The sequence below is a fragment of the Pezoporus flaviventris genome, unplaced genomic scaffold (assembly GCF_033815535.1).
Source record: "Pezoporus flaviventris isolate CSIRO_AGI_PZ_B2104156 unplaced genomic scaffold, CSIRO_AGI_Pfla_v1 ptg000013l, whole genome shotgun sequence".
NCBI lineage: Eukaryota > Metazoa > Chordata > Aves > Psittaciformes > Psittacidae > Pezoporus > Pezoporus flaviventris.
In genome coordinates, this window is record NW_026892561.1 from 23,176,574 (window position 1) to 23,203,772 (window position 27,199).

At 42.4% G+C, this 27,199-nt stretch overlaps 1 protein-coding gene across 14 annotated transcripts in view; it reads right to left on the minus strand.

Annotated features, from left to right (window-relative positions):
• The window catches only part of LPP (LIM domain containing preferred translocation partner in lipoma), a 338,569-nt gene that overhangs the window by 71,766 nt on the left and 239,604 nt on the right, over positions 1-27,199 (minus strand). For all 14 annotated transcript variants that reach the window (XM_061452175.1, XM_061452168.1, XM_061452176.1 and 11 more), the window contains one exon: positions 1,831-1,954. In XM_061452175.1, coding sequence (XP_061308159.1) covers positions 1,831-1,954 — 124 coding nt within the window. The remainder of the gene's footprint in view (positions 1-1,830; positions 1,955-27,199) is intronic.

Here is a 27,199-nt window from a genome sequence, read left to right on the forward strand (position 1 = left end):
ACCACACTCTAAAACGGAGCAGAACCATCTTAGTGATACAGTATTATTTTGTAAAACCTGAAGATTTCAGCTCCACAAATACAAGTGCTAAACAGAACTAAAGCTTCACTGCAGGAAGCAATTTCTGAGCTGTGAGGAAAATTAATCACTAGAACATCTTATCAGGGTAGGTGGTTGACTCACCATTGCTTGAAGTCTTTAAAATGAGATTAGTATTTTTTTTTTTAGTCATGATTCAATCATGTTTCTAGCAGAAACTGAGAGTAGGACATTAGGCAGTATAATGGCAAGGTCCTTTCTGACCTTGGAGCCTGTGAATCTCCAAGTTCTTTGTTCACCTGCCTACTTTCTCAGGCTATGAGGAGAACTGGGTGGGTTTTGGTTCATCAAGCAGCTCCTGCCACTCAGAGCTCTGCATTAAGAAAATGACTGTAAACAAACCTCATGCTTCAGGGCTTCAGCCATTTGTCTGAAAGGAATGGGGAAAAAGTTCCTCCCTCTTGTCCGCCCACACTAATGGCTAAATACCTGTCACATTTGTCTGGCTGTTACTTTGCTTTTAAAACACTGAAGTGTTAACACAAATGGACACAGGCAGAGATGAAGTCAAATGCAGCAGCACAGAAAATGCTCTCTGGTTAGCCTCTCTTCAGTCATTCTTGCTCACACCTCAGATCTGTGCTAGTCATCAACTCTGAAGACCATCAACATTTATAGACAAGACGTTTCATCTGTTAGGGTGGAGATGGTAGAAGGTAAGGTACTGATGGAGAATGAGGACTGATATCAACCCCATCTACAAGGGCAATGTTTGTTTGATGAGAATATCTTGAACTTCTCATGTAATCAGATGCGTGTTTATTAATGAAATCTTGGTCCCACCCACTTTCCAATTAAATGAAACCACAAAAGTTTCTTTAAGCCAGAAAAGTTTTGGTATAACCAAAATCTATTGCTAACAGACCTAGGGGACAATATTTTATTTTATTTTATTTTTCCCTGGAAATTATGAAGTAAAGGAAGACAAAGAACACAAATGAATTGCCTACCCCAGTCTTTAACTCTGCAAACTGTAGTAGTTTGTTTCCTTTGTTTCCTAACCACACTATCACTCAAGCCTGTAGGAAAATAAGCATACACACAAGATGAATCACGTGTGCCCATGGCCCCTTGACTTTAATGTAGAGTTCACAGGCCATATCACCTGTGTTTTATATAAAGGAAAAATACATACTTAGACCTATAGATGCCTAATTCTGTTGTATACCACTTAAGAAGAAAATTTGCTTATCTTTTTTTCCAGGCAAATAAGATAACATGGTTATAAGCCAATCATTTCAGATTTGTCTTCCTTGTACTTGTTAGACCCAGTTCTGGGCTAACAGGTCCTCATGTAAAACCAGCCTGCTTGACTCAAAATGGATTTCCTTTTAATCTATGACAGCATACAGAAAGTGAAAATTGATGCCTTAGGAGCAGAACATATTTATACTGCCAGATTTTTTGCAGCTGCAATGAGAAGGGATAGGGCAGGTGGGCAAGACAGGATACTACACCTGAATTCAGCCTGGTAACCTGGGGACAGATGGTGTGAAACTGAACCAGACACTGAAAGATTCACTTCATAACCAGAAAAACTATAAACATACAGCAAGTGAGCATGGGATTTATGCTGGAATTACAGAGGAATTCCCATAGACGATTACACTTCCAGGCCAGGCATGGAAAGCAAATCCATCAATATGAATGCCACTACATTAACAGTGCAGCTGTCAGGCCTCTTTGCTACCAAACCTGGTAAATTCAGAAAGGGGCTATGGCACTGCTCACCAAAGTAGTCATCAGAAGGAGGATTCTCCATGTCATACAGCATTTTCTTGGTCAGATGCTCCAGCTCATCTTCAGGCCTGAAGACAGGAGTGCTTGATGCAGGTCCAGAGCTTGGGTACCCACTCTGAAAAAAAAAAGTACAGTCTGAGATGTGGTATAAAAGCATGGTACCAGGATCTATTGGCTGTTCAATACTGAACTTCATTCTTTGTCTTACTTTTGCTTTTTTTTTTTTTAAACTCAAGCAATTCATGCAAGTAAACATCTTGTTTAATGTAATGACAACTGACTTCTAAAAACATCCAGTGAAGTGCTATATGTCCTCCTAGAATAAGAAGCATTCTGTGACTCATAATTAGATGTCTACTAGGTAGCACATAGTAATAAACAAAGGAGAAAATTATTCCAAGGATAACCTGATACAAACATTTTCCAACACTGAAAAAGGCTTTGGAAGCATTCCAGTTTGGATTTGGCAAAAGCTTCCATCACTTAACAACGTAATATAAAAAATTCTAGAACAATCATCACTACAGTGTTGGAGTATATGGACAAAGACAGATAATCCCAATCTGCTAGTTCTGTTCTCTTCTTGTTTCATAGAATCATAGAATCATAGAATAGTTAGGGTTGGAAAGGACCTTAAGATCATCTAGTTCCAACCCCCCTGCTGTGGGCAGGGACACCTTATGCTAAATCATATCATCCAATACAAATCCTGCTGTTAACATTAGTGAGAGTGGGAGCTGGTCCACAGATTTTTAGTACTAGGGATACAAAGGTTTTAATATGCGCTTAGAAACTGAGACCTCTTGGCCTTCATATGCTAACAGCTGGCATACAGTGTTTACAGTCTGTCACAGTAAGCCTCCTCCCTGGAAAACAGCAGAAGTATGGGCATATTTTGAGAAGCACAGAAATAGTCTCATGCCTAGAAGTTTCTTAAATGAAGCTAAGTTTGGTGTCCAGAATTAGAAAATCAGTCATTTAGAGATCAAAACATGCTGACATCAGCTTTCCATGTGTGCACTGCTTTCCTGAAAATTAACTTATGAAATGCAACATTTCAGTAAAGCAAGTGATTTCATTGATTAATTGCTGCCTTCAGCAATGACTGGACCTTAGGTATGAAACTTATAAGCCTTAGTCTACAAGGAAACATTTTCCCATGCTCCATACCTACTTAAATGGGAAGAAAATGTAAAGTTCCCGAGGAAACAATACACTGGCCACTTCTATCTGGCTTATAGGGACTACATCTGACATGATGAATTTTTATTGAGACATTTATGTTCAACAGAGAATGGCATTTTTAAAGCACTGAAAGAGAATTAGCTAAATGCTTTTATGCTTTCTTCTTTCAGGCAAGGAGATTTCAAATAAGACATCAATCAGTGTAGAGAAGGTCTCAGAATGGTGCTTAGCAATAATACTTCAATCATCTACTCCCAGAAACCAAACACTTGGATGTTCCTGATCTTGTCATATTTTTTTTTCTAGGGCCTATTCTAAACTGTACACCATCACCTCTGCACTTGCTGACCTGCTCTATCTCACAGGCATTGCACCCGTGAGTGCAGCAGATTACTATATCCCTTGGAAGTGCTGGATTTGCCATGCACACACAATACAGAAATTTCACCTGCTGCCTGCCCACCAACTGCTCTCTAAGAGTAGCAGCAGTGCACAAGGGAAATGGGTGGCCCAGTCCCTGGAAGAAAAGGCACCTGAAAGAAGCTGTGGGCTGGATGAATTTCCCTGGAGGGCCATGCGAGGTCTATTTGCAGTAGATTCAACCTTCCTGATTGAGAATACAGATTGGACCTACCGTACATTCAGGTTTCCCCAGAGCTGTTTTCTTTTTCTGCTCAGTTTCTTTTTTTTCTCCTCAGCAATAGTCAAGGATTTTGTGCATTTGTCCAGGATTTCTAAATGCCTAGTAGTTGTTCTGAGGAAGCTGTTGAACATCTGGAAATCCTGAATGTCAATACACAGCTCAGTAAACTCTACTGTACAAATGCAACCATGTTGATGTGTTTGGGTTACCACAACTTAGTTTTTCATGTGGGAAAACAAGCCTGCATGGTGCACAGAACTTGCATTTGCTTTCTATGTCATGTAAGTGCCATCTGTGTAGGATATATCATTTTGGTGAGGATAAGGCCATTCGTATGACTAGGAGTTTCAGAGCCAGGTACTTGACCCAGCACACCCAGACACCCTTGGCAAGTGCTTAGTGGCTCTTTTTAGAAGGCTAGTTGACTACTATTTCATTAGAAATAATAAATACCAGAACCCTGAAAAAAGGTTTATTAATAAGCTAATTAAAGGTGCCAAATGTAAGGCATTTAATCTTGGAACAACCTATTTTTCCCTTTGCTCACTTGTTCCTAAGAGCCAATCATGAATCTTGCCTGAATGTATATTTTAACGCAGCAAGTGCAGTCAAGGATTTATTAGCTTGAGAAATCAATATGGCAACTGAGCCTCTTAAAATATTATTCCATCTATTGTACTTATTTCAGTTTCCATGCAGAAAGGAATGACCATTGCCACCTCATCGACTTTCCTAGACTTTGTACTGAGAAAATAGTATGGTGTGAAGCTGCTGATGGTCCCCATGCCCGTATTTCCCCCCATTAGCAATCACCAGTGTGGTACAAATGCATGGATATGCCATGATCTAGCCTGTTCTGTGAGGCTCTCTCAACACATAATCTGAAACACTGCTTTTACTGTTGGGCCTTATAATATTAATGAACCAAAACTGAAGGCATGAGCTGCTCTATGGTCACAGAAAAGGGAAGCAAGATACATGGAACTGAAGCAATTTGCCCATCATCACACATGGGCTCTAAGGCAAAGACAAAACCTGCATGCAGGCTGCTAACCCTACCCATGTCCTCAGCCTGGCACACCATCCACCAGGTCTGGACTCAGCATTACAGACCTACACTGGCAACTCTCTGACACAAAGCCATCACACCTGCAGACTACCACCAGCCAGGCTTTGGCAGGACACCCTGGGGAGATGGTGTGGGAAGCCTCTCCCTTTCTTTCATGCCAGCTTCCCACACCTCCTGACTGGGAGGCCTGCTCATGCCTGCTTCAGCAAGGGCTTGGGCTGTGACACTTAAAATGAAAGACCAAAATCTGCAGGTTTTAAGTTCTGTCTGACTCTCTTTTGTTTTGGAGGCCACATTGCCTCATACACACAATAAACAGTCAGCTTTCATATTTTATCTACATTGCACTTTTTCCAAACCAGGCAGATTTCTTATCCAGTACTCAAAGTTAGCAAAAATAACAAATGCCAACCACAACATTATGAGACATTTTAACTATTTTGACTAAAATGCTGTGCCTTTTTGACCAACATTTCAGCAGTGCTAGGCACATCTTCTTCCTCTTCACATGACACACGATGACTATGTGCCTCCAGGAAAATGCACTTCATGCATATGAACATGCTGTTGAGTTTGCTGGGACATGCACACACACAAACAGAGAGAAAAGTGTATCCTTAGTTCAATCTAAAATGCTTGTTTCAGCAAACCAGTTTCCTTCCTCCTCCTTTGTTAGGTCAGGGTAAAAATATAACTCTGGCTTTTCTCACAAAACAGAATTGTGTTGTTACTGTTTATTAAACTTCCTCTATTTTTTTCCTGATCTCTACAATGATCAAGGCTGTCTAGAAATCCAATCTGCTGTCTAATCTATCACAGTTATCTTCATGCATTCTCTTTTCTCCATGATGCCTCAATGTACACAAACATATACTCCCTTATCTAGACGTAGCCCAAAAGCTGGGTCTGTGCCAAATTGTAACATGGCCTCCCAAATTCCCTGAGCACCACTCTGTCTGGCTAACCACAGCAACACCAGGGATGAGAAACTAACTCATGAAAATAGAAAAAAGCCTTGGTCACCAAAAACCCAGCAGGAAGGACCATGCTTTGGGAGCATGAGCACATGAATCCAACCTTGGCTACTATCAACAAAAACCGAGCAAAAACCAAGGGAAGAGCATGACTGCACTCACATATGCAGATGCAAATGCATTCATGAAAAAACACCGTCCTGCATGCTTAATTAATAGGATGTTTAAGAAAATACAGGTATTCCCAGGGTTAAACCCTGTGATAGAAAATATCTTCATGCTACAAATGAAAGGAAGTATGTTAATTGTTTGTGACAATCTCAAAGCACTGCAACAACATCTGGCCGTCTTCCTCATTAAAGTTCAGTTCCTAAAAAGCCAGGTCAAAAGAAGTAGTCTTGTGGAATCACTGCATAACTATTTTGGTACATGAAGTTGATACTTGTTTCAGGGCTTCTATGGCACATGTTTTCTACTCTGGACCTCACTGGTAGTCAGCTGTCTCAGATGTAATGGCTGCCCAGAAAAGGGAGATCTGCAGTTGATGCAGTGCATTCACCAACATGAATCTTCCCCATCCACATATAAATATTTACCCAAATGGCTAAAAACCTCAGCCCAAAATCTACAGTGACATCTAAAATGATGCTGTGATGAATGCGCTGTGATTCAGAGTGCACTGCATGTGGTCATTTTTCTTGCCCATTTGCAAATGTTGTAGAAGAAAATGCTTCTCTCTGAGAGAAAACAACTTCAATTACATGTTCCCTATTACAGAAAGGTGGAAATTATCTTCTTTTCAGAAGGTAGAATTAGCCCAATTTGAAATTGAAAAGCAGCCAGAAACATCTTTCACTGATACTTACTTTCCCTTTCATTTTTTATTTCTTGTTCATCTCCAGAAAGTTAGCACATTCCTTTCACTTCACTCACCAAAACTGATCATCAGTTAAATAGCAGTACAGCACATTTCTTATTCAAAAGCCTCACAAGGACCATACTTTTTCATTCAAGTTATTGACTGTCCAAAAACATCACAAACTTTCAGACCAAAAAATCCAGTGCGGTGCCACATAGGATCATAGCATCAACTAGGTTGGAAAAGACCTTTAAGATCATCAAGTCCAGACACCTCTCATAAGTCACTCTCCCAAGAAATACCAAGATTGCCTGTAGCTGTAATTCAGTTTATAATTAAGGCCAACTGATCTCTCTTACAGAGGAGAGGCACCGGAAAAAAAAAATTATTTCTTGATTTATTTCTGCCTGCGAAAAACTACAGCTGCCAGAGTACATACAGATTCCTGAAAAGACGATTCTGCATGGATTCCATGTGACACACACATTCCTGGGTTTACTCCTGGTTAGAGAATAATTCATTGAGATCCTTTGAAAAAGCTGCCCTGCATGAGGAGATACTCACTGACAGCCAGTGACTTCTTGCCCATGCCAGCAGTTCAAAATCACAAAATTTTGGGTAGGCAGGAGTGAGATCTCCTCTGGGACACGGCAGAGGGGGACAAGACACTGGTTCCCTTGCTACGTAGCTGCCCTCCCACCACTTCCTGCAGCAAACCAGCAATCCAGAATAGTCAGTTCTGGCAGCAGAGCCTTCATTTGTTAAACACTGGCTTGCTTTGAAATAGGACAGCTCTGTAACGACTTCAAAGCTCTAGAGGATATTTTTCTTTATTTTTAGACTTCATTATTGCAACCGTATCCTTACTTAGCTATCCATGCACATTCCCTGTCCTATTCTAATCCTGCTAAGCTCTTAGTTTCAACAATCTCTTGTGTCATTAAGTTTCATGGAACCTGAATAATAACAATAAAATTATTTTTCTTTGTTTTAACTTCACAGCCTGAAACTTTGCCCAAACGTCTCTTTTTCTTACACTGTGAAACTGGGATGCAGACAGGTGGAAGGGGAGGTATTTTGTTGATAGTTTAAAAACCAAGGCAATAGAGCCAGAATGCAAGATCATTAAATAGTTGGGAACTTCCATATCATAGAGATGTTTATTTTGACTCTACAGAGCACAGCTTTTAGCTTATAGTCATGAAACCAAAATCTTAGTCTCTGTGTATTGACAGCGAATTCAATACGATCACCATACATGCACTCTTAATTACTCTCTAAAATGGGTTTAACAATATTTCTCTCTTTATTAATCAGAACCTGCAAATCTACCCAAGCTTCTGCAATGCAAGTGACTACAGAGACTGTTTTATTAATCATCAAGCACAGTAACAAATGAGCATGACTGTTTTGTCCTTGGATTGTTTGTATGCTATTATATGCAAACAGACTAAGCAGCTTTTCTTGCTATTCTTCACGTTCTCACTAATGTTTCGAATCTGGAAGGGCTGATTATTTTTGCTAGGTATTACAGAAGTTGGATAATCTGTAAACACTGCTATCTGCTGCTTGCTTCTGCATTGAACCCAGCTGGGTTAAATGACAGCTTCCACTTCTAATATGGAGAGCTGACGTTTTTGCTGCAGACTGTGGTTTGTTTATATATTCAGAGTTAAGAGGAGATGAGCTAGATTTTTATGGAGCAACACTGGCCATTTCTCAAACAGATCTCCAAGTAATAAATCGCTTACATGTTATCTCAGGAAGCAGTAGATTCAAACTGTATTTCAGATAAGAACACCTATAAAATACTACATTTTAATGTCCCATTGGTCTTAAATGTATATACAGAAACAACTGCAGCAGTGTCTGATCCTGCCTGGGGCCTCTTGGCCTTGTCGTTACACAAAAACGCTTTACTTGACTAGGCTTATCTCATATGAAAAGGGGACCAGTCTGTTTTGTTTTATATTTTCCTATTAACCCCACTTACTTTGGTAACAGGTATTTTAGGCACTATTTAAAAAAGTCAGGAATGCAATGCACAGGCTGGATGGTACTACTGAAGGGAGAATGAGGTATCACCATTATATCAATATATGGATGAAGAGATTGGATCATTTTAGAGCTATGATTTTGGATGGAAGAGCTTGGTCTGCTTCATAAAATAACATCAGGAGGTCCTATGCTCATTTGTCTGTTTATTTCAGGATTGAAGGCTTTATTCTGTTTAAAGCTGCTTGCCTTGCCACATCTTTCTGGGCTTAGAGTCAAGCACTCTCTTACTCCCATGTATCATCAACAGCAGTAAAAGCCCTATAAACCCTTATCAACACCCCTCCTCTTTATGTCGTAAAACAGCAGGCTTCCAGGACTCCCTTCAAAGCGTTAATTAATTAAGAAGTATATTTACTGCTATCAGCAGGTCAAAATCTGCATTTCAGAGTACGAGCCATAAGCATCTATAGGACACCAGAGTCTCAAAGTTTAGTCGCAAGTTTCACAGGGAAATGCTGCAGAAGGTTTTGAATTTGCTTCTTGTCACCTTGGCTCTGCATCCTGGGGTACATAGTGCCATCTAGGGCTTCTTGCCTGGGGAGACAATGAGCCTCAAGACCTGTACAGAGCTCCCTTGTGTAAATCCAAGGTAGCACTTCTGAATGACATTGAGCCACAGGGGACTCTGGTCACAGCAAGTAGCATTCCAAAGCGGGACTCCATTGCCCCACCGACCAAGCCATACCCCCATCTTACAGGACAAGCACACAGGCACACCTAATAAAAATGGGAATGCTCCGGCATTCATATTGATGAAAAGAGGTGTTTTTGCTGACACAGTACACAATTAGCCCAGAAGATTCTTTGCCACAATGAAATGATCTAAAAAATGTACCCTACTTCCAAAACCTGCCCTTCCAGAAGTAGCCCCAAACCACAAGCAAATAATTGAGCTTTGTCCTTCCTTAAGGTCTTCATTTGCAAAGCACTTCATAAAGGCAGAATGCAACCGTTCTTTTTAGACAATGAAAAATGACACTACACAATGGGCTTATACACATCTCTGGTGTAGTGCTTTCTCTGTGGACCACAGCGATGAGGGAGCTCACTGCCATTCACCATGCGGTGCTGCGGGTTTGACTGGGTGTTTGTGCAACGTGCACCACCTGCCCTGTGGTTCAGGTTTATCGCCTGTTGAAAAAATAGGCTGTCCCAGCTGCAGCCCCTTGTCAGGTAACAAAAACAGAAGTGCTGGGGCATCACTTGTTTCAAAAGCAAAATAAACCTCACAATTTTAATGGCACTAATTTTGCATCTGAAACTTGCATTCATACTTATTAACAGTTTAAATGCAGCTTTCTTGCCAGATGCCTGAATATGCTAAAAAAGATACTTAAAACATGCAAATTTGGTTTCTGTTTTAATACACAAAGAAACTTAAAATCATATCACTTTCCATCACCAATACAGGTTTCAATCTAAGCTTTTTCATGTGAAAATTGTAACAGCAAACAAATGGTTAACCAAATGTGTTTAACCCACTATCAATAGTTTCACTTTTAGTCAGCTGTGACATGGGCCATTACACTTCCCAGGACACCAGTGACTTAAATGAAGACTACATATTTTGCTTAGCACTAAAAGATTATATAAATAATTTACTGAAGGAAAAGCTTCTTAGGCTGGAGTGGGTGCTTGCTTCAACATCCATAGCATTGGAGGGCAGGATTCCTGAGTTTTATTCTAAGCAGTATTCTTAGCCAGTCTGATCCTGCACCCTGCTGTTATAAATGGTGTTCATAATGCTTGTCTGTCTCAAGAGAGTTTGAGAGTCTCAATGAACTCTTGATTACAAAATGCTTTGAGATCCTGGCATCAAAGATGCTGAATGAGTACAAATTATGACTATTATTAATTATCTTTAGTAGCCAGAAGTCTGCCTCCTTCCACTCACTTGTGCCTACATTTTGTCTTCTAAGATTATAAAATCTTCAAAACAAACACATGCCCCTTTAAGGTCTTGTTGTATAACTAAAAGTGATTAAGAATAATATATGCAAGAACAGTAGTGCTGCAAAAGGAAATTATATTCCTGCTGGACTCAGAATTTTTTTCCTTATCTCAGGACTGGAAGATTTCTCCATTTTACTCATGTTCTGATCCCAGAATCACCTTTCTCTATTTTTCATGTGTAGCTGCTTTCACTGTAAGAGCTTTGCTGTTTTTCTTTTCGCTTTGCACAAGCCATGTTTCTTGAAGTGGTTACTGGAGGGTCCCAACCCCTTTTAACATAATGAGTACAAGTTCCTTTGGAAAGTGGATGGGGAGCTCCGAACACATCAGAGAGTATAAATGCTGAGTACGGTCCTTCACTTGACTTTCAGTGTCTCAGGTGGCTGAGTCAGGGGAAAGGAGGCAGAAACTTAACAAACAATCCAGATACCTGTATTCTGCCCAGGCCATCTACTGTGCTCACCCCTTAGCCAACGTATGCTTCAAGTCTGACAAAAACTATTCAAAATGACACTTTCTCTAGTGATGCAAAAGAAAAGAGAATTTGCAAATAATAATGAGAAGATTGCTACTCTTCAGAGGGAGAGCTCATTTGCTTGCACGTGAAGGACTTGCGAAAGATTGCAGAGAAAACTATTAAAAGGGTACTTACACAGCTCAAGACAACATGTAAGCAGTAAAGATCAAAGTTCATCCTCTAATTTCTGCCTCAATTACAGCATCTCTCCATTTTATACCATCTATATAGATGCAGATTGTAGAGCAGTTGAAGTCAGCAACCTGGACTTGTGCAAAGCGTTTTGACACTGTCCCACACGACATCCTTGTCTCTAAATTGGAAAGACATCAATTTGACAGATGGACCACTCGGTGGATAAAGAACTGGCTGGATGGCCTCACACAAAGAGTTGTGGTCAGTGGCTTAATGTCCAGCTGGAGACCAGTAACGAGTGGTGTCCCTCAGGGATCGGTGTTGGGACCGCTCTTGTTCAACATCTTTGTCGCTGACATGGACAGTGGGATTGAGCGTGCCCTCAGCAAGCTTGCCAATGACACCAAGCTGTGTGGTTCAGCTGATACCCTGGAGGGAAGGAATGCCATCCAGAGGGACCTTGACATGCTTGTGAGGTGAGCAGGTGCTAACCTCATGAAGTTTAACCATGCCAAGTGCAAGGTCCTACACCTGGGTCGCAGCAATCCCAGGCACAGCTACAGGTTGGGCAGAGAAGAGATTCAGAGCAGCCCTGCAGAGAAGGACTTGGGGGTGGTGGTTGATGAGAAAATGAACATGGGTTGGCAGTGTGCGCTCACAGCCAAGAAAGCCAGCTGTATCCTGGGCTGCATCAAAAGGAGCGTGACCAGCAGGTCGAAGGAGGTGATCCTGCCCCTCTACTCTGCTCTCGTGAGACCTCACCTGGAGTATTGTGTGCAGTTCTGGTGTCCTCAACATAAGAAGGACGTGGAACTGTTGGAACAAGTCCAGAGAAGGGCCACGAGGATGATCAGGGGACTGGAGCACCTCCTGTTCAGCCTGGAGAAGAGAAGGCTGAGTGGAGACCTCATAACAGCCTTCCAGTATCTGAAGGGGGCCTATAAGGATGGTGGGGAGGGACTCTTCATTAGGGACTGTAGTGACAGGACAAGGGGTAATGGGTTAAAACTTAAACAGGGGAAGTTTAGACTGGATATAAGGAAGAATTTCTTTACTGTAAGGGTGGTGAGGCACTGGAATGGGTTGCCCAGGGAAGCTGTGAATGCTCCATCCCTGGCTGTGTTCAAGGCCAGGCTGGACATAGCCTTGGGTGACATGGTTTAGTGTGAGGTGTCCCTGCCCATGGCAGGGGGGTTGGAACTAGATGATCTTAAGGTCCTTTCCAACCCTAACAATTCTATGATTCTATCTATGTGGGTGGTTTTGTTGACGAATCGCTTTATTCACCTTTAAGAGACTGAAGCTTTACTGCATTTAAAACAACTAATTCTCCTCATGAAAAGTCCTCTGCAGGTATCCCTAGGTCACCTGAATTTCTGCTCAGCCATCTAACATCATGTCAAGTACCATTTGCCAAGACATGTTATTTCATTCCTGAGGAGCACTCTTCCAGACCATCAGTGTTGAGCCTCACAGCAGCTCACATATACCACTCATAGCAGCAAGCTCTGCATCTCTGCTCTCCATCCCAAGCGAGAACAATTGCCTCCTCACAAAATTACTGGACTGGAGTTGATTGTAACAACTCATGATTAAAAACACAGAGATCCCTCTCACATTTTGTCAAGTGAAACTGTCCACCAAAAGCGGGCAGTTTGCTTTGCAGACCTAATTCTACTTGCCCGTATTAGAGTCTGGGAAAATGTTTTGCAGCAAGCTCACAGTGCAGCCAGCATCCACAAGGCATTACCTGCACTTGGTGCTTCTGTGATGCTGAGCACTATCAGGCAGAGTATAAGACACACTGGCAGTAAGGAAAAAGGTGGTGAAATTAAGCAGTGCCATCAGGACCAGAGGGTATAATACACAAGAGAAGAAGGAGGAGAGAGTGAAGGGCTGCAGCCACCAGTGAACGTCATCTTGATAGCCTAAGCACTGCTGCTTTAGAAGAAACTTGCACGTGTTTCACTATCCATTACCTCTGGATAATCGGAAATAATATTTTCAGAACAAAGCACTGCCAAATTCTATACTGCACTTGGGGGAAAAATGCCAGGGAAAACACCTGTCATCTAGATTATCATTTATTTCACCCAATGTACTTACGAAAATGATCTCTCATTTGGCTTAGAGCAATAGAAATTTCTCAACAAAGTCATAATTCTCCTGTAATACAGTCCAGGGCAGTTAAGTATTAGCCAGATAAAAGCTCCAAGTCTCCCTTGAAACACTGTTTCTGCTCAGGAATTTCCCACAATCAGGGAGGTGAGAGCTGAGAAAAGGGCAGGAAGAAATGAGGAATGATTTTCCCTCATAGAGAACCACAGGCTGAGGACCCAGAAGGTCTCACCTGGTGGAGATGTCATGGCAAGGATGCAAAGAAGCAGGGACTATGGGCTACTGAAAACTGCTACAGGAAGTTTCACCATGGCTATTCAATATTCAAAGGGCCTCGACCTTATTCTTGCAATCTGCTGGAACAGGAGTGAAGATCTAAGTAAGCTTGCTGTGCTAATCATGGCTGTTACGGATGCTACTCATCCTGCTTGCGGAGAGGGCAGGAGGTAGCCCTTGGAGGGGAAGAGCCACAGGAGAAGAGAGGTCAAGGTCAGATCTGGAATGAGAGCTCTGGCAACATAGGGAAAGAACCAAGGGAAAGAGCAAATTAGCCTTTTGCAACACAAATATAACAATTAAAAAAAGGCAGAACTACAAAGGCAAGAGAGAAGTGCCAGCATAGGAGAGACAAATGTGCAAAGGAGTTGGATGAAATGGAAGGATGGACTAACAGCATCCTCAGAGCAGGAAGAAAGCAGGAAAGCAAAAGCAAATGAGAGGTATCAGCATCAGCTGATTTTACTGAATCAGTTTCCTTGTATAAGAACTATCCAACGTTATCCAAACCCCACTAATTTCAGACTATGAGATTAGTCAGATGCTTCGAGACACATTTGCATCTGTGTTTTTACTGGGGCATCAGGGAGGGTGGGCATCCAGATCACAGCACTAACGCCCTCAGTCTCACTTGATTCCCACATAGAAGCATTATATAGGGCTCAAACATCACATGCTCCTCCTCTCTACTTCCCTTGCTGCATTTAGGGCATAGTCCCACATCTGTCTGGGATGCTTTCCAGCCAAACAGAAAACTACTTTGTTGTCACGATGCTCCAGGTGGTAAGCACATAGGTGCTTGTTCTGTGGAGACTGTGCTTTGTACTGCAGAACTTCCTATGGTCTCCAAGCCAGATCAGGTTAGGAATAAAGAGCAAGAAGAAATTCCCTGTTTGGCACTGAAGCCAGAAGGGGATGAAGGGCTGCCTGGATTCAGAGCCATTCTACTGCGTTTCCTTGTCCTCTGCTTTGCCACTAGCCTCTTAAAAAGCCCCAAGATCTTGGCAACCAAACCACACTGTGCACTAAGAAAGGGAATCTGAATTTCCCCAGCTGCAGCCTCCTGGGGAGCATGCCTCCCAGCATGGGGGCACAGGCGCTGCACTGACATACAGACCTAATGATTTGTGCTGTTCAAGGAATTAAATGCTTGAAGAAACTCACCCTGCTCAGAAGGCCACATTCAAGCTGAATTTCTGCGTTGTCTTTTGTATGAGGCTAGGATTGACTTTGGGGAGGTCAGGAAGAGTCTGATGGCTCAATAAATAAGAGACACTTGGGAGAGTTAGCAGAACTGGCAGCTCAACAAGATCCATGTTTAGCTGTCAAAACATTCCTCTATGTACAGAGACACAGCAAAGAAGGCTGTCCACATATCTCCTGGGCTAGAGACGAACTTATCTCGCTAATTGGTCAAGCGGTGCTTTGTGGAGAATGGAGCAAACTGAAAGAGGCAGTGGCATGTGCAATTATTACTGAGGAGGCTGGGGGCTATGGCAGGACATAACAATGCACCTGGACCACTTTGATGTATTAAAACGATTGCTTTGTCCATGAAACATTTTTGTGTCCTCTTCAATCACAACAGCAGCAGCTCCCTTCTGTTTTTTAATGATTAAGCATCTCACAGGTTGACTGAGCAAAGGCTGACGGGGAAAAACAGAGAGATATATATAATTCTGCTTGCAGAATTTACTTGAAAAGGATGGGCTAGACATTCAGATGGTGCAAATCAGAGTCGCTCCAGGGAACTCACTGATTTACACAGCAGCAGAGGATCTAGCTCAGTGTCCCAAAGTGAGCTATGTACTCAGGTGTACATCGGCTGGTTGAGAGGCACTAGTTGAGTCAACAAAGCTGTTCAAGCTTGGCCAGACTAACTGCAGCCCCTTGAGCCCTCAGCTGCATTTGCCTTCCACAGGAATATATGACACAGAGAGAAAACCAACTACCAGGCTGCCAGACCAAGAGTGAACACTGCAGACAGAGACCCCACTCTCTCGGGATACAGGTGATTGCATCCTGCTTCCTTGCAGGTGACACTTTAAGTAAGCCCTAGATAGCTTACTTGATTAAAATCACTGTCCCTAACTATGGGGCCTCTCTCAGTCTGACTTTCATGGACTCCTGCTACTACCTCTCAGCTCAAACTAACCTGTTTCCCAGGGCCTCCTTTCTCCTTGCTCCTTTTGTGGAGCTGACTTCCTTTTGGAGGGGAACTCAGAGTAAACATGCCTCCTCCACCACCCTTCTCATCTACCCTTGCTCCTAAGAGCCAAGCAAATTTCAAAAGCACACCTAGAAAAAGGTTGTGAGCATCAAACACTTTACAGACCCCTTCCTCTTCTTTTCCTGAAGACTTCTGCTCTCCATGCTTCCTTTCTGCCCCTCTGCATTAGTTTTACACTGCAAAATAGGGGGCTCAGGCCCCCTCCATGTGTAGGGCATACATCTCAATCACTCACACACTTTAGAGGGTTTGCTACATGGAGGAGGCCATCAAAGTGCTGGAAGAGATTGCCTGAGGAAGTGACTGTGATTTCCATCACTGAGGCTTTTCAGAGTAGGAACAAACAAATATTTGTGAAGAATGGCTTAGGCAGAGTTGATCCTCTCTCTGAGCAGCAGACAGATCCTCAAGTCTGTTCCAGACTTCTTGTTTATGCTTCTGTGATTGTTGTAGCAGTTGTGACATATTCTGCCACAGAGTTGAGCAAAGCCAGCTGAAGGCTCTATGGATCAACTTCACGGCTGAAGCTGCTTACAGAAAAGGAAGCTCCTGTACAGTATTAAGTTACTTTACGGTTTTGTTCCAAATGTTAAATCAAAGAAACTTTGCTCAGAAATGGTATGACAAAGAAGCCAGGTCCTAAACCAGGCACAGCGGCTGTCCCTTTACTGTGTCCAAGATGCTGTATCTCCAGCTTAGGCTTCAGGTGCATGAGGTAGCTCACACTCAGAGAACCCACTGTATGGGCTGTAAATATCTGTGTTAGACAAATAGAGGGCTTCTCCTGTCCTGGTCTACAGGAATGTCCATCCAGCACTCACTAAAACCTCCCAGAAGCGAGACAGGATGCAGTGAGTCTGGCCAGAGCAGGTAAATGGCAGGCAAGGAAGCATTCAGACAATCAGCATAGGTGCTCCAGACAGTAAAATGCTTCACATGTCTGCTGTACAAAGACCCACGTGTGTTTGCAGTGGATGGAAGGAAAGAATTTACTCCAGAAACACTGACGCAAGTCCTTCATGCAATACCACCTTATGGGGAAAACAAATGGTAGGGGAGCTATCTAATCTACTCATCACAAAGTCTTTGAGCCACAAGACGGTATTTACTAGCTGGTACCAGACAACATTCAAGCAAGAACAGAAAGTTACTTTCCCAACCCTCCTTGTAAATTGCTCCCATCTGTGCAAGAGAGCAATCCAAAGTCCTTATGCCGGTGACAGTACTGCAATCACACAGTTTGGTTTTTAAACCTAAAATAGTGTGAGCCAGACCACGGCAAGGCTAGTACATCACATGCAGCTGCACTGATAAAGAGGAGACATTGCAAGCGGCTCTCCAGGGTGCAGGTTGCTAGGGAACGTGGTGAAGCCACCGCAGATTTTGCTGCTCCTTGCCAGCTCTTTCCTCTCTTCCCACCTCGCTCGCGCTGTGCCAGCTTCTTGCCCCAAGAGTGCTGTTCTTCCTGTCTGAAGTGTGCAAAAACAAATCTGCCAGCAACAATGGAGCACGATTGCTTGGCATGTGTTCCCAAGGAAAGAACTCTCCCTAGCCTTTGATTTTTAAACGCAGCCAGCTAATGGGTTGGGGAAAAAAAAAACACTCCTGCAATTTTCTCCATGTCTGTGTGTTACTTCATTCAACCTGTGCTACAATTCAGGGTGGGTGGCAAGACCAGGTGATACAGCTCAACAGGTTCACTTTGTGGGTGCTGTGCTGGCTTGAAGATGGCAAGACACAGTGCCCTGAATGTCATGCTGTGCCCTCTGGAGCCCTCCTCTTGCCCTGACGTGCTTTTCTTTGGGAGGTTGTTGCACGAGCCAGCACGGCTTTGCAAACATGATGGGCACTGCATGGTGTTCCCACCACTCCAGTGGGCAGCAGGGCACACAAGCAAGGGAAGGGGTGCTGAAGAACTGCTAGGGAAGGAAAAGAAAACTTCTGCCTTCTCAAGAAAGAGCTGGGGTAAGGAGAGACCAGTGACCAAGGTGAAAACAAGAGGCTTTCCAGTATTAATCAATCGCTAAACAATTTGACTGAATGATTAGGAAATGCAATTCTCCCTACTGAGGTATCAGAAACTTATATTTAGATGTTGAGTATTTTTTTACACGCTATGTTATTTTTAGCTAGTTGATGCTAGGCTCGTGGTAGCTGCTGTCAGATCAATAAGGCTCTCCCATGATGGCAGCTGAGTGAGAAATGGCAATCGGAAGTAGTATCTCATATACTCCAGAATGTTGCCTATTGCTGGAGCCCCTTGCAGCATAATGAGACAGTGTAAAAGTGGAGTAGTGGCTGATTCTCCAGATCTGTAATCACACACTGAGACTTTGGGCCTGGTCAAATGTCCTTCAGAACCAACAAGGCCTTAACCAAACTCTAAAAATGGTAGAAAGGAGACACCTAACAGGCCCGCATAACTCTAAGAAATAACATGGGAAAACAGATTTGGAAGTGATTTTCAGAGTTCACTTAATAAACATCCTTATCTCACGAAGGAGGAAAATAAAGTATGTGCTTGAGGACCTACTAGACACAATAGCTCAGGAGAGCATTTCATTGTCTTAGTCATAGCACAACACAAATCTGGGGTGTCCAAAGTGCCTGTAGTCACAATGCTCTCTAGACAAGGGGAAACTCATGTAATCTCCAGGGCAGACCAGATCTGCAGTTTCTACCCACTGCAGGGTCCTGTCTTCAAGAAAAAACATTACCTGAAGTGGTAACGCATACAAGAAGCACTAACCAATAAAACGCTTAAATAGTATGTCAAAAGACTAATCCCTCCTTAACTCCAAGTAATTCGTAATTAGACTGCTTTGAGGTAAGATGATTTCTTCTCAAAAACAGAGACTCTTACACAGTGTGACAACATGCATTCTTATCTCATGACAAGCCAGGCAAGGGTGGTCAAGGTCTCATCTGGAACTTCACTCAGCAGCAGCACACCAATATGCAAATACCTTCCATGGATTTGTGTTATGTATCATATATTAACCTCTACACAAAAAAGGGTGATTCTTATTTTAGAACAGAATACAGAATGTTGAATGCAAGTGTACACCAGTACATCAGTATTCCTATACAGAACTTGCCCTCCACCACTGTGTCATCCTCCAGTAACCCTGTGGCATGACCTTAAAACTGAGAAATAGTGGCAGCATCTCCTAGAGCAATTGTGTGGACAGCACTAGCCCACCTTCATTTGCCCTTTAATCTCCATTTTAAAGATTATATTCATCTACAGAGACATGCTGGGTTGATACAGGCCAGGCCCACTTTATTCCTCAGTTCAAGCCATATGGTTCTAATAATAGTGACTAATAAAGGAAGAGTATGTTTTCACCTGCAATTTTTCAAATCCCATCAAAAAGTGGTGCAACACAGAACACTGCAGACTGCAGCAAAGCACATGTGCTCAGTCACATTTTGCACCACTGTGTACTTCCTCTGCAAATGGCCCTTAATTAATATGCACAACCAACTCAGCATCAAGGGCAAAGAAAAAGCAGTACAACTATAGTTTACAGAAATGGTACTTCAAATTAAAACAAAGCACTTGGAAATTTACTGAAAGTGCATTTGGGATCAGAGCCCTGTAGCAGACTTTGGACATAACCAGGAACAGAAGACATCAAGTTATCTAATGGGTTTTTGGCAATCATTTTACTTCAGAAATAAATCTTCCTGTAGTATGGAGCTAAATGTTCAAGGCCAACCTTGACATCTTGGTCTTGGCATGTCTCAATAACCTTTGTAGTTAAAATCATGCACTGGGCACTTCCAGGAAAGACAACCAGTAGATTTCTCACAGAGGAAAATCAGCAAGTAGCAACATAGATAATTCAAGAAAGCTTAATGGAAAGGAAACAAGGGCTATGACTGGTATTAACACCCTGGTCTAGAGCTAGGGTACTTCCACCTAATTTATTATGAAAAAAAAGTATCATTCACAAAGTCATCCATAGAATACATACATATTGCAACACCGTGTTTAATATAATAGCCTGGCATCATCTGACTCAGACGAAAAAGTTAAGAGGATATATTTATACTGCACATGACTCTAGCCTCCAAGAATGCACCTCAAGGCAGCAGCAATGTGGTATTTATGTGGTGTTCTTAGCCCGACACTACTGTGCTGATCTGCCACAAAAGCATAGGTGTATGCAGCCAGGCTTGCTGAGGGGAGGTTGGAGTATGGTTAGCAGTCCAGGAAGCTTTGTTCCATTGAGAAGCTCACTTATCTTTCAGCTGCCTTCCACAAGTCTGAATGAGCCTGAGGGCCAAGCAAAATCTTCAAGGTGACTTTTTGCTTATGGAAGAGAAACCCAACAAGCCATAGAAAGGCTGAGCTGGCAGCTGCACAATGAGCTGCAGCAGATAGTTGCCCTTGGAGATTCCAGCAATATGGACATAGCCAGAGACGATGCAGACTCAAGTTTCACAGCTTACCCCCAAGCTGAGCTAAAACCGTGTTCTCTGATTTCAACAAGTCCAACAGTGAAGAAAGGCTTACTCCAATGGTCTGAGGTGAGGCACAAGGCCATCTCAATGACACACTTTTCATGTAAAAGCTGAGACGTCAAGCTTACACTCTGCATTAAGAGAGAGCTTAGTCTAGGGTAACTCTGGGACTGCAAGTCTTCAGTGAGGGCCATGTCATGTGTCTAAACTGACTGTATACAAACCCACTTGAAGAGACAGTCCTTTTCTCTAAGGAGTGCATAATAAATAGGATGAAACTCAAATTTCATATTACTTACATGTCTAATTGTTCAAGGTGTCACAGCATTCAGTGCAGCACCTAAACAGAAACTCCCACCTTACTGCCATGTTTATTAGTTCAGCTCTTTAAGAGTCTATTATTTTTCACCTCATGGGTAAAGAGACCAAAAGTGGCAAGGGAAAGAATAAGACAGACATTTACCTTCTCAAACAACTGAAAATTGTCTCCTATCATTCACAGAATCATAGAACAGTTAGGGTTGGAAAGGACCTTAAGATCATCTAGTTCCAATCCCTCTGCCATGGGCAGAGACACCACACACTAGATCATGTCACACATGACTGCCCAACCTGGCCTTGAACACTGCCAGGGATTTAGCATTCAGGGGATCCAGCTGTTTACTGTACAAATATATTCTTTTAAATCCAGAAAAGTTTCTTTCTACAGCAGAGAGATTTTGCACCCAAAGTAAATGCCAGTAGCTTACATTCCTCTTTCAGGGGTCATGTCTCTTGATACACCACCCCTACTGAAAAGCATCCAACTGGGGACACTTCTTGGTAACATCATGGAAAGAATTGTCATTAAAAAGCCAAGCTCTCCAGAAGGGGGAAAGAAAGAGGGGAGGTAAGGGGAGGGGGAAGAAAAATCATATTGCTAATAATCCAAGCACCTCATTTCAAACTGTATTTTCAGACCAAGATCGACTTTTCTCTTATCAGCAGCCTTTGGGTTTTCAGGCTAGATCCCTGCCAACACCTGCTCTCTCTGCTCAGTGAGTACTAGTGCTAGCATGCTAGTACTAACTCTAGTATAAGAACTAGCTGATGCACAGTTCCAGGCTGCCTTCACTTTGCATCCCATGCACTTCCCAAAGCTAGCTGCTGCATTTTCAGCGACCTGAGAAGAAATACTTGTTCCCTTCATAATTAGATTCACAGTAAATGCGGGAAGTGAAGCAAAAAGAACACAATGTTCAAAGCTGCCACTCATGGTTAAATAATTAGTCAATATTACGCTCAAATGCTGCCTCCAGTGTTCATGCCAATCTGTACAGAGAGGCATTTGTCCTTACGTTACTTCGGTGCCTCGTTTCAGTAATTTCTATAAACTGGCAGTCTGGCCTTCAGCAGAGAATGGGTCACACCACTGCTAATTCAGAGGGATTACTAAATACAAATAAGAATTGTGAGAGATTAAAGGTGATGAGGTGTTAACAAACCTTTGGTAAGTAATACATGCAAGAAATCCTTTCACCTGATTTTTATGAAGTAGGCCTTGTCCAAAAAACAAGGGGCTAATTAGCTGATAGTTAATGCAGAACCATAATCCTGTTTGGTCTACATGCCTGCTATAGTTATACATACAGAAGTGCTCTCAGTTCCTAATGAGAGGTATTCAGTTGGTTCATACTACATAGGAACCCGCTCCTTTTGCCCAACAGTCAGTAATACGGCGGGTCCTGGTAGATCCTGAAACGCTTCCCCAGTCTGGAAACAGCAGTTCACTGAGGCACTGTTTGAGCTAGATATTTATGTCACTCCTCCCAGTTCAACACTTACTGTGTCTGTATCTTTCCCCCTAGCATTTGTGCACGCTAGAAGGGTTTCCTGACAGAAGGAGTCATGATGGCTTATAGCTGATAGCTGATGGCTTATAGCTGATTCCTTTCAAGTGCTAGGTGATGCCCGAATGGATGCTGTTGCTTATCTAAATAAACTAACTTAGAAGCACAAAACATTTTATAAGCAACATGAACAAGTACAGACTAACTCCTATGACATTCCTGTACCACCTGCACAGCCTTTCTAAAATACTTCCATCAAAGGAATGAAGAGTATGTCAACATTTAGCTTAATCACCTAGCAGCTGCATGGCTGCCTGGCTCACACCTAGTTAGGCTGTAGAAGTTTCACTTCTACTTCATGCCACCCAAAGGCAGGAGTACTACAGACTTAAGTTTCCCTGTTGTAAAACAGAAGCAGAAAGAAAAGCTGTCTCTGGCATATAGCACCCCTTCCAGCTCTGCTGGACTACAAACCCCTGCCTGGAAGCTGTCCACAAGGAACAACATCATGGTCTTGGGAAAAATTTGCTTCCAATGCATTTCACCAAGACTGAACTTAGTAAGGGTCAATAAAACAGCCACACACCACAGATGCAACAACAAATGGTAAGGTGCAGCATGAAGAAGCCCAGCCAAATATCAACTTCTTTTTGTACCATTGCTTGCTCCTGAAAAAGAGCCATTTCCCCCTGGTCTTTGTCTGGTGCAGATACTACTCTAACTTGGGCTACTAAGAGCTCTGCTGCTAAACCCAAGAGCGTGTCTCACAAGCAGGTCCTCAAATGCATCCAACTAGTTAAATACAATTCTAATTTAGAGCACCTGCTGGGTATGGAGACTAAGCAGCACTGAGGTAGTGGCTGTGTGCCTGAGCACCCTGCCCAACCTTCCATCATGTGAAAGAGCATGGAGAGGAGAAACACTGATAAGAGAACTCTGAAATGATTCATTTTGTCCGAGTTTTACTATGCATGCCTGACAGTGACTTATTAATCAGATAGTTTACATCTGGGTAGCAACCCTCCCCTGGCTGCTTCATCCATCCACACAGCTTGGAGGAGGAAAAGAGAGAGAGATAGGATCCAAATTAGAAACTATTTATGAAAATTAATTTGCTTTTCTTCCCCTTCTCCCCCCATTCTGAAACACCCCTCCCAGGGAAATTTGTGCTGAGAAGTCCTTGTGAACAAACACATGGAGAGTAACAGAACATAGTCCATATGTACTAGCAACCAAAAATAAACTGAAGTCTGAAATGTACACAGTCAAGTAGATTTATAATGACTATCTCTATGCCATGGTAACAGTTGGTCAGTGAACTGTTACAAGACGACCAAGACTAGTTAAACAGATGGGGAGTATTATTTTTATGCTGGTTTATAAGTGAATATTTAAGTTTCCACTAGGTTATCTGAATTACCATCAAAGGAGTATGCTCCTGTAGTTGCCATCCAGCCAAAACCAAGCTTCATGAAAGTTTTTACTCAAGAAAGCTACTGAGAATTCTTCTTATTGCCTTTCACTGGTCCTACTAGCACCTGCAGCAAAACCCTCTCAGACTTCAGCAAGGATGGCCCAACACTGCATGCCTCCAGAAGTCCTGCTTCTGCCTACAGCAGCCTGGCACGTTTGCTTTCCCTTGCTGCACCGCAGAGCTCTGTCCAATGCTGAAACAGCCTCAGCAGTGGTGGTGTGAGAGCCACAGGGCTCCTTGGACTGCACCCCCTCGTCTTTCTTCCTTCAGCAGGTTTTGTCCCTGTTACTAACTCACAAAGCAGAAAGGATCTAAACAGCTGGAGCTCAACTCAGAGGCTGAATGGACAGAGGTGGCTAGCAGGAACCTTTACGGGGGGGGGAAGGGAAATGGGGCATATCAGAAAAGACATGCATTTAAAGACTTGTCCATGTTGAAATAATGCATGAGAAAGACCAAAGACACAGCAGACACTTCTCCATTTTTGCAGTTTGCACTATTGTTTTTGCAAGTCTCTTGCCTACAGACACACTGGTCAGGTTCACTTCCCCCCCCCCAGGCCTTTACGCAGAACACTGGGGTTCACAAGAAGGCAGGACAGACTAAAAAATAATTACCAGCTCACAGTACCTTAAATCACATACAAAAACCTAAACCAACATTTGCTGAAGACACTGACACATGTGGCTGCCTGACATCTCAAAAGAACTGTGCTTTTTAAAAAACTACTGAACGCCCTTAGACAACCAGAGCAGCACTCTGTTTCCAAGGCAGGCAGTAGAATACTGGACACAACCACATTCACTTAATTGCAAGAGGGAAAAGTTCTGTAAGTGCCCATAAACTGAAAGATTCTTCTGCCTGCAAGATTCCTGGTTCACATCTGCCCTACACCTTTTTAGCAACTCCTGCAGAGGGCAGATAGCGATCAGTTAACCCCCAACTAAATCTTTTAACAATCAGAGGGATTCACGAAGTCTTCAAGTGCAACTGTGAATCAGGCCTCCCTTCAGTATGACTGTTGCAGCCAGATGTGGTCACAGTTGTTGGAATGGTGCTTGGTTTTGAAATCCCACTATTCAAATCCATTTCTTACCTTTCAGAGTGACCATTGTCTTCTCACTGTTTGAAATACTGATACTTCTGTGAAGCTGCAGCAGTTTGCCTGCAAGCCTCAGAAGAGCTTGTACTTGTACTTCTTTATAAAGGAATTCTACTTCATGGTTGCATTATCTGTCCAGCTGACATCAGAAAACAGTGCTAAAGAAAAATGAACCTCTCTTTGCAAGTATTTATTCCTAATTTACTTAGGCTAACAGTATCCAGTGACAAACCCAAAAAGTTCTCCTTGAAATATTTCATTTACCTAACAGCTTGAAATCTTCAGGCTGAAGATTATATGTGCACACACACACCTTTGTGCTAAGTCTTCAATTAAAGAGAATATAAAAGCTTTGCAGTTTAGCACTGGGAGACTTCTAAGCATTCTCAGCCTCATTTCTTAGCACATGAAATGTTAATGGGGCAACCATGCACGGCTGGCTTCACAGATAATGGTTCAGATAACAATAGCATTCTGATACCTATCACTGGGTTTCAGAGGTGAGGAGGCCTGCCTCGCTTCATAGTTGATGATACCTTGTCAGCACGCCACGTTCTCCAAGTCAGTTCAGAGGTTCATTACATCTAGATAACACCCTTTTTGCCCTCTGTCTCATGTTTATTAATGCCATGCACAACTCAGTTATTCATCAGTGAAGATGGAGTAGTGTTCTGCATCAGGCAGACAGGCTCCAGTTGATCCACTGCCCTGGTTGGAGTTCACCACAGGGCTTTTAATTTCATGAATGCATTTATTACAATTCCTGAAAGTCCGACACTGTTACGGAACAAACTCATAACTGCACCTGACAAAGGTTCAGAGCTTGTCAAAAGTGGTCTAATTTGTATGTTGTGCAAACAACATTAAAAGTTTGGAAGTTTAGCATTAAGCCTTCAGTTATTAAAATGGCATTTTAAAATATGCATGACTAGAGAGATATTTGCAGAACACATTGTTAGCATGGCTGATAGCCAGCACAGGCAAGTAGTCTGCACTGTGCTACTCTGTTCTGTTTCACATACGGGGCAGCAACCTATTGATGCTCTCTTAGGCCAAGTGTCATAGTTGAACACACTCTGCTGTGGAAATTAATTTTCTGAGACCCTCTAGCAATTACACAGAAAAAGCCTTGTAGTTTCACTTGGTAGATTAAAATAAACCCAACTGAGGAACTGGCAATACCAAAACCACTTGCAAAACCTAGTACAGGCTAGGTTGCACAAGAGATCAATGTTTTGAAATCCTCTGCATTAAACCTACATTGTTTTTACTTCTTTCACTTAGGCATGCTTTGACATCCCATTTCCACTCCCTCAGCCTCAGTCTTTTTAACATACCCTTTCCATGCTCTGCTTTGGGTACCAGCAGAAAAGAGTTGCTGGGAAAACAAGAGCAAGATTTTTCAAGAATATAATCCCAAGTATATAGTATAAATGTGTATAATACATACAATATATACACATAGCCAACAGTATAGTTATATAAGCACACAGTCATCTATAAAGCATCTAAATAATGAATATGGGCAGCTCAGTGAAGCAAGCAGAAGTGCTACCAGAACAGCATTTAGAACATCGAGTCACTTGTCTTTGTTCCTGATACAGACGAAGGAAATTTCACCTTTGGGTCCGTGTTTCTAAACTCATCTCAGAAGACAACAGCATCCAGCCACTGAAGCTGTGATCCTCTGATACAGCAAGGCAAAAGAGAAAGCATGGCTCCGCACTCTACACCAAGACACAGGACACCCTTGTGCTGCTACTTGCTTGATGTACTGCATGCATGTTTTATAGTGGCTCTGGTCAAGTATGAGAATGCAATTTACAGTAAGATTGAAAAATACAAGGACACTTAAAGGGTCTTTCATGTGACTCAATTTCACTTAAGGGAAAAAAATTGGTGCTTACTATATCATAGGTGAAAGTTTGGCTCAGCCAGTTTAGCCAAAGGCCAGGTTCTCAAAGTGTAATTTCTCTTCAGAGGTTAGCACAATCTAGTATTGCATTTATTCTCACAGTCTGATTTTACCTCTGGAGAATGGGGCTTTTTCTGGGAGAAACACAAAAGTGACCATTCCACTGCATGAATATACAACATACATAAGATAACTATTGTTTAAATATACTATCACAGAACCACTGTGCCACACTTTTCAGAAACATCAGACAGCTGAAGCTTGGAGGATGAGCAAGTCCTTGCTTTTCAAGAAAAAAGGAATGATACCTAAATTAACAGCTAAACCCAGCTAAAATCCATTCGTCTCTGTTAAATAGAGGTTTATTCCTGAAATGCACTTTTTAGACACTTTATTTGCAATCTAATTTGGAGTTTTATGGACCAACCTGGTGTTATGGTGGTTGCTAGAGCAGTTAGACTAGTTGTTACAATTATATCTTCCTTCCAAAGCCATAAACTTTCCCACTTGTTGCATAATACTGCAATTACTCCATAAACTCTGCTAGTCAGTT